Source organism: Fusarium oxysporum, chromosome I, assembly GCF_013085055.1.
Source record: "Fusarium oxysporum Fo47 chromosome I, complete sequence".
NCBI lineage: Eukaryota > Fungi > Ascomycota > Sordariomycetes > Hypocreales > Nectriaceae > Fusarium > Fusarium oxysporum.
Window position 1 is genome coordinate 4,586,440 of NC_072840.1, and position 11,733 is coordinate 4,598,172.

General features: G+C 49.1%; 2 protein-coding genes across 2 annotated transcripts; one reads left to right on the forward strand and one right to left on the reverse strand.

Moving 5' to 3' along the window:
- Positions 1-5,553: 5,553 nt before the first annotated feature.
- Positions 5,554-6,606, forward strand: FOBCDRAFT_235748 (uncharacterized protein; the record flags this gene model as incomplete). Its single annotated transcript, XM_054702917.2, has 3 exons — positions 5,554-6,088; positions 6,363-6,374; positions 6,548-6,606. The coding sequence occupies 3 exons, from the start codon at positions 5,554-5,556 to the stop codon at positions 6,604-6,606; spliced, it is 606 nt and encodes a 201-aa protein (XP_054558892.2).
- Positions 6,607-6,776: 170 nt separating this feature from the next.
- FOBCDRAFT_7345 (uncharacterized protein) lies at positions 6,777-9,243 on the reverse strand. The gene is made up of 2 exons (XM_031182935.3): positions 7,949-9,243; positions 6,777-7,898 (listed from the first exon to the last, which is right to left on the reverse strand). The coding sequence occupies exons 1-2, from the start codon at positions 9,150-9,152 to the stop codon at positions 6,931-6,933; spliced, it is 2,172 nt and encodes a 723-aa protein (XP_031043703.2). The 5' UTR covers positions 9,153-9,243; the 3' UTR covers positions 6,777-6,930.
- Between the last annotated feature and the right edge of the window lie 2,490 nt (positions 9,244-11,733).

Below are 11,733 nucleotides of genomic sequence, written 5' to 3' on the forward strand. Positions count from 1 at the left end.
CCGCCAGAACAAAGGACAGTGTGGGATGTCAAGTTCGTGACCGAGCGTATTCGTAGTTTCGTGGGAGTTTTCGTGTAAGTCGTAGTCGATTGCAATATCAAGCAGCAGAGTTGCGGGGTCTGGCCCTGTTCGAGGCTGTCGAAAGCGACGCCGTGACAAAGCCGGATGTATTGTCAGGGTCGAGGATAGGTAATGTTGAAATGACGTTGCGCTAGTGATGTGAGAAAAGAGTCGGATCGTCGAAGAAAACAAAATTGAGGCGTTGTCAAGGCGAAGGAGCGTGATGAGCGTACGGAGTGACTGCCGAGTTAATTGACAAAACAAATCCTGGGTGACCAACTGTCACTTTTCACCAACCACCCCTAGTCGTCGGATCGTCGTCTGGCCTGGACTACTTTTTTCGGGGGTCTTGCGTTGCGCGCTGTATAAACAAATGAGCTTCCACACAAAAAGATGACGCTCAACCACTCGAGGCAAGGCCAAATAACGAGTAGGGTCTCCTCAAGATAGGTAGGTAGAAAAGATTTGATGTAAAAGGAGGGAGATGGGGAAGAGGAGGGGGAAGAATTCACGGCGACGAGGAGCAAATGATTTGCAGTAAGTGCATGGCAAGAAAAGCAAGGGAAGAAGGAAAGTCGAATCGGTAAAAGGTCCCATACAATACTTTTTGGGCGCTTCAGGCCAAGACAAATTGGTTGAGCTAAGAGCCAATGACGCCAGCTCTGGCTGTTCAGATCGTCGGCAGGCGAATTGCTCAGATGTTGTACCCGTCAAGACTACTGTTTAATGGGTAGAATCAATGCAAAGGACAGGGTTCAGCGTCCCATGTTGATGTGCAGCCAGGCGAAGAGGCGGGCAAACGCGGGAACAGGACAGGGAAATCAGCGCGACAGTGACAGCAAGAGACGTTAATAATTAAGGTCCTGTAGGTGCTCAAAGCAGGGGACGTGCCCTTCTTTCTTCCCTACCTCCCTCTGGACTCACTCGAGAGTGCGCAACAAACACGCCGCCACCATGCATAGGCTGCGGGACCTAGAAGGAATTTGAGGATAATGAGAACTGTGATAGCATTCGTTATCTAGATGCGATGAGCTAAGAGACAGATCCCGGTTCTTCTCAGTTCACACAGCGGTACATATGTTCGCTATTCGGCATACTGCGTCTACATCAAAACACTCAAATGCTTTTATCTCTGAAGAACACTTACACTCACTGCCTACCTACCTATGTGCGAACCTATTCCTTACTACCCCGATCAATATTGTTGACCGCACGTCACCATCACAATCACCAGACCAGCAACCCCATAACACCCTGCACCCTCGTTCCCGAGCCCGTCACACCCATTCACTGTTCCCTTCAGAGCCCGTATCACTTGAAAGAAGAACAGTTTTCAGACTCGACTCAATCCTACTCAATTCTCATATCAAGCACGTCAACTCGCGCATTTATCAAAGAGACAGCCTCTACTACCATCACAGGTAAACATCATCTGTCGTGTTATTGCACATGCACGTACGATCCACTCGATCCAGGTCAACCAACCACAGATGAGTCCGTTGATGCTGATGCAGGTCTGCAAGGTCAGGCCGCAGCACAACGCGTGGTTGGATCAGATCCTTTGAGGTACATGTTGGCGAAGCCCAATGACTTGCCAGCTTCTCATCGACCCAGCCACCCGAATCTCACATGTGCATTCCACTAATGAGAGAAGCAGGAAATTTGAAAAGAAGGGTCGCAATGCCTGAAACCCATCCATTACAGTGCACATATGTGTGCCCAACATTGGATTGGATGCTTGTCGCGACTAGGATCTGACTTCCATCTTGTCACCAGCTATAACCTCCCACAAGAAAACTGTAGTTAGATCTTCAACTTGCTTTCCCAACAAGACTGATTGGTCCCGTAGAAGGAGACGATGGCTCATGTGTTGCAATGTGCTACTCCAAAGACACTTTTAATCCACCTGGACTATCTATCAGATGGTGGTACAGCGCAGCTCATGGGACGGCGGTGGTTTTGTCGTTCGATCTTTGTGACATCACGCGGGCTTGGTTGTTCCACTGGGGGCCAATATGGACATACATGTTGAGACATGTGTGACATTTCTCGTTACTTCGAGGGGCACACGATATGTCTCACCAGCACAACCTGAGTTCCTTTTACAATCCTCCTTAGAACGGAGAATGGGGCCAATTCCATGAGGTGCATAGTACATACATGCCTTTCCCTCCAGAAGGGTAAGGTAAGGCTATCAGCTCCTTGAGACTGTGGTTGACGTCCCGTTCCCTTCCCGTTCCCCGCGTCTTGTCTTCCAGGTTCATCTTGCTTAACATCCGGCAAGTTTTGTGGGACTCGCTGTTACATCTGGTTCACACGACGACCGCTAATAAGCCAACACTTCTGATGATCACCAGGCTGTCCTCGCTTTGCACTAGTTCAAGGCAATTGGGGGAGCGGGTATGGAAAGGCCCGAGGGGGCTAGATTGAGAAGATGCTGGCAACTTCATAATTACAATGAAAGGCAATAACCGTACCAGCTACAAGGTCCAGTAGTCGCTTCGACGGCTTGCCTTGAGGTATTTTCTACGACATTTCCAGGCCACCCGTCACTAAACAGTCACACACGAACACATCCAACGACCGGGGTCTTCCTCTGGTATGATACATGCAAGTGCAGGCACAGTACATATGGAACTATCCGCGGGTTGAAGTCTTGGGACGACTCGACAAATTCCACAAACGCCACAGGATGCTGCAGAGTCCCTGCGCTTCCTGCAAGACGTTAGCTCTGTGCATCATCCTAGACCAAAGCTTGGCTCGAATAGGTATCGCCAAACCTTCACCGCCTCCAGCGCATGTGCCTACGCTGTGGTATCCAGATTTCGTTCAAAAAGCCCGCATTTACAATGCCGCCTGGTCCATATGAGCTGGGATCGACGACGACAACAACGACGTGGCCGTCTTGGATGTGGACGATGAATGTGGACAGTGGACCTGGACCGTTGAACTGAGTTGATGGGGCTGCTTTCATGCACCATCTGTTAACGTATCAGTTCATATCCAAGGATGGATGTCTCCGCACAAAAACCAGCGAAACAAGAAGAACTGTTTGCCCTCCTGCCTAACGCCTTTTAAGCGGTCAGACCTGATAGTTGCCGCGATTGTCAAGGGAGAAAAGCAAGAAGGGGTCGGCAAATATTTACGACTGAAGAAGATAGGAATTGGGAGCCGCGGCGCAGGCAAGATAGATATTGGCTCCATCGTTCTGATTTTGCCCGAATTGCCCAGACGAAATCTCTACTTGGCTGGGATGGGCGATAAGAGCTGGCGTTAGCGACTTAGCCATGAGCTGCTATCTCAAACGGGACCACCCCAGCATCAATCGGTTGCAGCTAGAGACGATGCAATGCTGTGCATTCAATAATTGATGCTACCATGTGAGTGTGATGATATTCATAGAAAACTCGGTTCCTGACTACGATAGCTGCAAGGAAGTCACCCAAGCCAAGATAGGTAACCCAGGGTCTCGGCTTAACCTAACCCGACCCAGGAGATTGTCTTAGACTTGGCTTACTGTAAAGTTCTCACAGCCTAGACTGTCTATCCGTAGACTACCTAGCAATGTCCAGTGCCGGTGACAATGCGAGTTTATTCTTAGACCTAACCTGCAAGACGGGCCGCAATTCCATCATTCTGTCACCCGTGCCAACACAGGAGTGTGAAACCCTCATGCAATTCAGCTACATTCAGGCTTCTCGTAGAAACCCAAGGCACTAAGCTAAAACATGAGCATAGCAAGTTAACACCTTCAAATAACGCAGTCTCGAGGTGCCAAACAAGTTCCTCAGTCCAATACATACTGCACAGTCAGCTAACTGCCGGATCGGGCCGTGAGTAGCACTTGGTCTCGGGCTCGGAATGAAGAATTGATGCCGGCCGTTGATTGTGTTGGTCTGGACTGTAGCACATGATTTTTCTAGACCAAAAGATTGTCAGGGCGAGATCCATTATGGTTCGTTCGTCTCCAGCAAGTCAGCCATCGTCCGTGCTTCGGGAATTGGCTGCAACGCAACGCAGCATCTAATCTTGGGCCTCGTCCGTTCAGTTTAAGGATATTGCCATGCCCATCAGTTCGTCTAGGGTGCTCCTCTTCGGGGGAGGCTCTCTCGTTCTGGCAGGTGGCTGACGGATCGCGGAAGAAAAGCAGCCGGACAATCGCCTCAACATGGGGATAAGCTGGAGGTGACCTTGAAGAGCAAAGGTAACAATTCCAAATACCCAAGGTAGGCAGAAGAGTGTCTGTCACTTGAGGTGCCGAGGTGGATGTGGGTTTACCAACCTTAACTTAATTAGCTAGTTAATTACACATTTCAACGTAGGGTCTGGAGATATCACACAGCACTTCACACATGTCAAAGCGGCAGTTCAGTCGCCTATCACCAACGGGATACTCGGGAGTTAAAAGTACATAGTGATTAACCTAAGGTGATCGGAGCTAATTTTTCCCTCCCACATTGCCATTGCAGTCATTACTACCTCATTTCGCTCTTTCCATCTACCTATCTCCCCTCTTTGCTCCGTGTTCTCTCTTCCTAGACTCCTTACACCCACTGTAACAAGGGCCCCTCAGCTACCATATGCCCCCGCCTTAGGTACTACTATACCTTGGGTACATTACTGTGCAGGTACAGTATATTTTTAACTCTTCAGCCACCATTTGGTTTAGCCTCAACTCAACTCACCTCGAACGTAACTTTGCCCAACTCATTCAACGCAACACAACACAATATCACCTCTTGCTCTTTCCTTGTCCCCCTGCTGTCGCTTTCGCACATACCCAGGGGGAAAAACAGAAGAGAACGAGGTGCAAGGGCTGTGAGACTTCAAATCTGACTGCTCCTGTTCCGATACGCGCGGGCGCCTATTCGCTTCTCAACTCCCGCCCTGCATGGAAGCGCAGTGCATGCCATCCATCCATACCTAGCATATCCGCTCTGCTCCGCTTGTCGTCGGATTGAATCTCCGTTTCATGTGAACAAAGAGCCAAGAGAGGACATGAAGCAGTCTCTGTGAGGCGCAGGCTTTGACTTATTCTCCGCTGTTCTTGTCGAGCATCTTTTTGTCCTTTGGATATCACAATCTTGTCGTCGACTAACACGTCCTGGTCTTGCATGTTGCAGTGGATAAGTTGATTGGGTCTTTGCGAAGAACGCTCTTCTTTTCTATGGCTGTCTCTTCTTTCGCTGCTGTCGCTATCAGTCCGCCTTGGCTTACTCTTCAACTATCTCGAATGGGATAATAACCGTCAATCGCCATTGACAATCACCATGTGCGCCTTGGGCAGTCTTACAAGGATAAACATCTCGATATCATTACTTTCAACATTACCAACGTCCGCAGACTCTAGTCGCCAGTGTTGGCCAAGTTTCGTCTAACAAGACAACCACGATCAACTGCTCACTCTGCACCCTCTTGTTCATCTTCTGTATACCCGTTCGCAGAAACTTGACACTCATCTATATCTCCAGAAGCGCTCCAAATCTATATAAAATGCGCTCAACACAACTTCTCTCGATCTCTGTTCCCATACCGGGCACTCTCCCTCCCAGCGCCGTGGTAGCAGCTCTGCAAGCCGTAGACCCATTTGTCGCCCACCACCGGACAGTGACGAGCTTGGAAGAAGTCCAAGCTGATCCGGCAGACACAGCTGACGACCCTTTCTTTGGACCCTTCGATGACTCCTTTCGCGCTTTTCAAATGCAAGAGCTCGTCAATCTCGCTCCTGGTCTTGGCAAAACCATTTCTTACAAGGCCATTTTTCAAATAATACCTGATGGCCTTCGCTCTCGTGCGAAAGCCCCTGTGGGCGTCGTGGTCCGAGCCCAGTGGATGGTGCGCCAACAACAGCACGACCGATCGCCCTCGGGTCCGATATCACCCGCGGGATCTGATAGCACTGCATCAGGTAGCACGGCGACTGCTGAAGGGGACGAATTCGAGCTACACGAGCAGGTTCTCCTCGAATGCAATTCTCTTCTGATGCCATTCATTACCGAATCTTGTGTGGCTGTACATCGTGAAATTTGTGAGAATTTCATGGCGAAGACATTTAAGGATTACTTTGGAACCTCGCCGATGTATTGACCATATGTGTATATGCTATCTGGTGAAGACTCTAATTCAAGAAACGAAGTGGTCATCAACACATGAATGTGTTCAAATGGTGGGAGAAGGAAAGTCAGTGCGGTGTTTTTGCAAGGCGTTGGTATTGTCGTTTATGGGTTTGACTTCGTATTTTATAATCTCTTACTATAACTACTGCAAGATATCCAAAGAGGGGGGGGGCTTCCATAAGTCAGCGCTGGCCAAAAGTAACAAAGGGGGCCAGTCAATGGGTGGTGTAACTTAGACATCGATATCGTTCATACTGTCTGCATAGATGGTATCAAGTACTATTTATGTTCCCAAGCAATCAATATCTTGACTATACTTGTTGATATTGTATGATCATCTGTAATTGCCAGGATGTATGAACCATATCCAGACCGAGAACTGAAAAGCAAGCTGCAACTATACAACCTAATCAAATTGAACGAGAAATAAGAGATAAAACATGTCATATCGAAGGAACAGAACAGACTAGATTTGGTATCTATGCGCGTACCGTCTATACCCAAACACTCCCCAAAAAGCAAAGAAAGAAAAATGATAAAAAATCACCCTGGATCCAATTGTATGTATAACCGTTGTGATGTTGTAACCACGCCCCATCTAGCAGTATCCAAAAGACGGCTGTGAAGTAGAAAAACAGTAATTCCCCGAGGGATAGAGAAAGAAGTAAGGCGTAAGGTAAAGAACGCTGATAACAAAAAAAGGCATTGGTCGCGTCAACAATGTATGCATACTCTTATGGCGAGTGAGCCCATTTTACCGGCCCCCGAAATCGCTCGCGTATCCCATTTCACCAAAGCCTTGACCCATCCCACCCTCGCCAAACCCCGTGCCAGGGCCACTCACATATCCACCGTCTTCGTTTTCGTCATAGTCACTGGCATCAAACGATGAACGGCCACTAACCTCGTCGTCCATGCCAGCGTTCACATCAGGTGTAGACCAGTTCAGCTGAGCTAATGCAGGATATTGGGCCAAGAGAGCCGCTGGAAGCATTGGGTTGCCAGAAGGATCCATAGGATAAATAGGGCCATCCATCGGCATACTGGATGCAACAGCCATGCTCTGCGCCATGTTCTGTTGCATCCGTTGTTCTTGCCAGAGTCGCTGTCGTTCCATCATTTCTTCATCTAACAGAGGCTTGATGCAGATGCGACCAGCTTCGGACCTAAAATGACGGCCTAGAGCATCGGCACGGGCAAATCTTCTACCACATCCCCACTGACCTCCAACCTTGAGATCGCCTTTACATACAAACTTCTTTTCTCCGGAGTGAAGACTCTCGTGTCGCTTGCGATCGTGTTGCCTAGCAAAGGCCTTTCCGCATACTGTACACACAAAAGGACGCTCATCTGTGTGCGTTCTCAGATGTGAGCGCAAGTTGTACGCACGCGTAAATCGTTTGGGACACAATGTGCACTGGAAAGTGGCAGGATGTTTCTGAACCCGCTTGGCAGCCCCGCTGTCCTGGTTGTTCTGGTACTCAGGATCGGCCAGTCTAAGAGCGATAACGTTGTTGGGGACAGCCGATGTGGACTGTCTTCTCCTGGAGGGTGAAGTCCCTGCTTGCCTGTCCAGAGGAGATAAAGATCTGGAGTCTGCTCTTGCTGCTAAGTCGGCGCCTAGGGAAGGCGAGATGATGTTGGCATTGCCTTGGCGACCTAGCAGACCGCCACCAGGATGGAAAGGATCTGTCACTGCACGTGGACGGGATCGGGGGCGACCTAAGATGTGTGAGCTAGTTTCAAAAGCTATGATTTCGGCTTCAACATACCTCTGTCTGGCGGGGTCAGAGAATCCTGATCCATACGAGATTTGGGAGTATCAAAAGCACCTTGCTTAGCATTTGTAGGCGCAAAGTCAATATTGATCGCAGGAGGGGCCATCGACGACAAATCAGCGCCCGAAGGCTGGAGGGAAGGGAAAGCCTCGACGGGCGCTGAAACGTCAGGATAGGTAGAGGGAACTCCATATGGATTGTGAGGACCTGCCAAACCAAAACTGTTTTGATTCAGCTGGTTCAGGTCCGGCATCTGCTGAGGAACAATGCGGGGGCTGATTGCGGGACTATGGGAAGGACTACGACCCTGATGTCCAGGACTACCACCGACTTGAGGGTCGGAGAGACTAAAGTTACCCATGCTCAACACCTCTTGATATAGACTGCCATCAGAAGGACGATGTGCAGGCGAGTGCCCACCGATATCAGTCTCAAAGGACTCAGCACTAACAAGGTTCGGCGATGGAGCCACGGACGAAACGTCCGAGTACTCAGAGGGTGTGCGACGGTGGCGCTGGAACTGAGGCTGGTTCCAATCGGCTATCTGGTTTGGGAGCAAAGCATCTGCTGGGCCGAGTGAAGTATGTCGCGAATGGCTAGGTGGTGAAGAGAACTGGTGCTGGTTAAAGGCGGGCGACTGGTGAGCAGAACCAGGTTGTTGAGCATCGTGCTGGAATAGATGAGGAGGGGTAGGCGAGTGATGCCCTTGCGACGCCATGGTATTCATGTCGTTAGGATTTAGTGTAGACTGGTCGAACAAGGGGGTGTTGAACTGGTCGCCCTGGCCACTAGTATTCGGAAAGAGAGAGAAGTCGTTATCGTTGAGGTTCGGCGACAGGTAAACTGCCTGAGCCTGGTTATTGAAGGGTAACGAAGTGTCGGAGCTGGCAGGCTGCTGTCCGAATGAAGCGGTGTTATTGGGGTCGAGAATAGCGGGGTCGGACAAGTTGGCTTGAGCGAAGGAGTTGCTCTGTTGATGCGCAGGAGGAAGGAAAGAAGGCGATTGCTGAGGGCTAAGAAAACCTGAACCGTTGAAGGCCTCGTAAGACTGTTGAGCGGACTGGTCGAGAGTGAGACCAAGACCAACGGATGGATCGTTATGCTGATAGGGCGCCGGCGACGGGGAATGAGAATGGTTTATATGAGGCTGTTGATGGCCAGCCGAAGGAGACCGGCCTCGTTGAGCTTGTTGATCCATGATGTTTCCGAGTTTAGAAGCAGACGAAGCACTGTAGAATACTGTAGACAAGGCAGACTCTGGAGTCAGCCTTCAGGCACCGTGGCGATGCCGGGGGCTGTGCGCTTTCAAGGTGATGCAATGGGCGGGGGACTGTCCTATCACGGCGGCCGACGCGTGGAAGGGGTTGCGAAACGCGCAGTTTGAGCGGGAACGGTGTAGTTTGAAGTAGATGAATGCGACGTGTAGAAAATCGGTATTGTTTTGCGTATGATATTGAGGATGGGGAATGCTGCTGTACCTTAGGCTCTTGGATGCGCAGACGAAGATGATGGTGGAGATGAGTTGCTTGGGTTGCGGTGGGTTGCGGTGCGTCGGGCGGGTATTGTCCTGTAATCCGTACCACAACACAACAGCACGAATAACTGCAAGCAGCGACTGTGTTACAATTAATAAGGTTGGTCGATCAGTGTCTTGACGGCTGATAGGAGCTATACCTGGTCTAGGGCCAGGTCTCTGACGATTTATGTTACTTTGGAAGATTCCGCTCTGGGCAGCTTCTATTGGGACGAGAAGAGAGGGTGAAAGCCGGGCGGCTACAGCTGGTCCGTAGTTTTGGTTGTAAGGGAGAGGAGCCTGTCTAAACTCTGTGTATGTGGGTGGTCCCTTGTCATCCAGAATTCCAACTAAAAGGCCGACCACACAGAACGGGATTTGGTGCGTCAGAACTGATGTACAGTACAGGCGCCTAAACGCACAAGATCCTCCCCGTGGGATACGGTTATGTAGGGCCAGAATGGTGCCGAGGGCTGTGCAGAGACACGTCGAACGAATGGGAACTAGAGCTAGTGTGCCTGAGGTAAGGTACAGCAGCTTGAGTAAGATAGGTATGATAAGGTAGCTTTGGCTTGACAAGTACGGAGGTTTGCTAATTTTAACAGTATTTGGGTCCTTGGGATCGTTTGACCTGTTGCAAGCGAGGCAGACTTGCTCTCCAGGTTGATGGCAATCGTGATATCGCTAAATCCACATGGGATAGTCGGTATTAATAGTGTTATGTGATTTATTGGGATGAGATAAGTTTCAAGAGATGAGAAGGGGAGAAGGCAGGAAATGAACTCAATGCAGGTTAATTAAGAAGATAATATCAAAACAACCTCATCAATTTCATTTCACAAATTGGGCTATCCCATGCGTTGTAACGGTTATTCATTCAGGTATACATAATCTTTTTTTTTTTTTCTTACTTTCATTTATCGTAAGTTCATTGGGTCTTCATTGAATTAATTAACAAATATTGAGCAATAGGCACATCCCATGCGTCCCACTCATCTGGATTGGCGGTTCTCGGTAAATGAGCATCAGCACTACGTATTTTAATATCGAACTTACCACGTCAAGTAGTGGCACTTTTGCGTGTGCAAAATTTGAGTGGCATCTAGGATTCTAGGACTCTGCTTCTTGGTCACGGTCATATACCTCGTTCAGGATATTGGCATGTTTCGATGTTTTCATGCCAACAAGCCGTCCTTCCTAGACCACTGCATGATTCTTCATATTTCCCATCATGTCAGTAGAGTTTTTGCTAGACAGGAGACTGCCGGATTTAGTGAGCCTTGCACACATCTTTCATTCATTCCTCTATTGTCATCAATATCCGGTACGCGCTTGTTGTCGAATCAGCAGATTGCAAGCAAGGATTGTAGGAGGAAGCTCCCCACTCACCTCCTCGTTCGTGTCACATTCTCTCATATGCAGGTTTCAGTTGCTTATAGAATCACAGGTAACTAGGCAGTTTGAATCACATTTCAGCCCTATTCTATTTTATATCATTCGTTGCGCTGTATGCATAGGTTTATGAGTGTAAACAGCGTCTTGCCAGGTATATTTGTCGGGTTAAGCATTCCACTCAATGGCTTGTCAGGCAAGGGATTGCTCATACATAATTCAATGGTCATTTTAAAATCTTGTGCTAGCCGCAAAAAGCACGTAGCTCGATTGTACGAGCTTTTAATAGACCATCCTCTGACCTGTCCCTGGATCGTCATCCACCATGCAAGTTCTGCACTGCCTCTCGAAGAAGTGATGCTTCTAGCGTGTGCCTGCATGTCCCTGAGAAAAAAGGTCGGCCAGACAGAATATTACTTGGACCTCACTCTAAAATCTATACGTTGGTAACGTAACCGGGGGGAGAAGAGCCTACCATAATGAAGTCGCGTTGGTAATATGAATCCATGCTTTACTTTATGATTCACTACCTCATTCGTGCAAATACTGTCCGAAACACATATTTATGCCATGATAGAATACGTATATCCCACTTACACCGCCCCCAGCCTTACACGCGGCCCACGATCCGACCCCACAATCCAAGGCTGTGCTCTCTTTCTCCTCGTGTCAGAGGGAGAGGAAGGTTTGCGTGCTGACGGGAGCAAGTCGGTAAGCATTGATACAGTGGTGACATCAGTTTCAGCTTATCACTCGTACCCCTGCCTTGCTCGGTGACAGCCGACTCTTCCTTTGCGTTTGAGGATCCTCGCAAGGCAGATTTCGAGGTTTTGCTGACGCGGTCCGGACCGGAGAAAAAGAAGCTTATTAACTA

Excerpts from the sequence above, each read along its gene's own strand:
- FOBCDRAFT_7345 (XM_031182935.3), bottom strand. The coding sequence starts at position 9,152 with ATGGATCAACAAGCTCAACGAGGCCGGTCTCCTTCGGCTGGCCATCAA. Across the intron at positions 7,899-7,948 it reads TCTGACCCCGCCAGACAGAG|GTCGCCCCCGATCCCGTCCA; the intron begins GTATGTTGAAGC and ends CACACATCTTAG.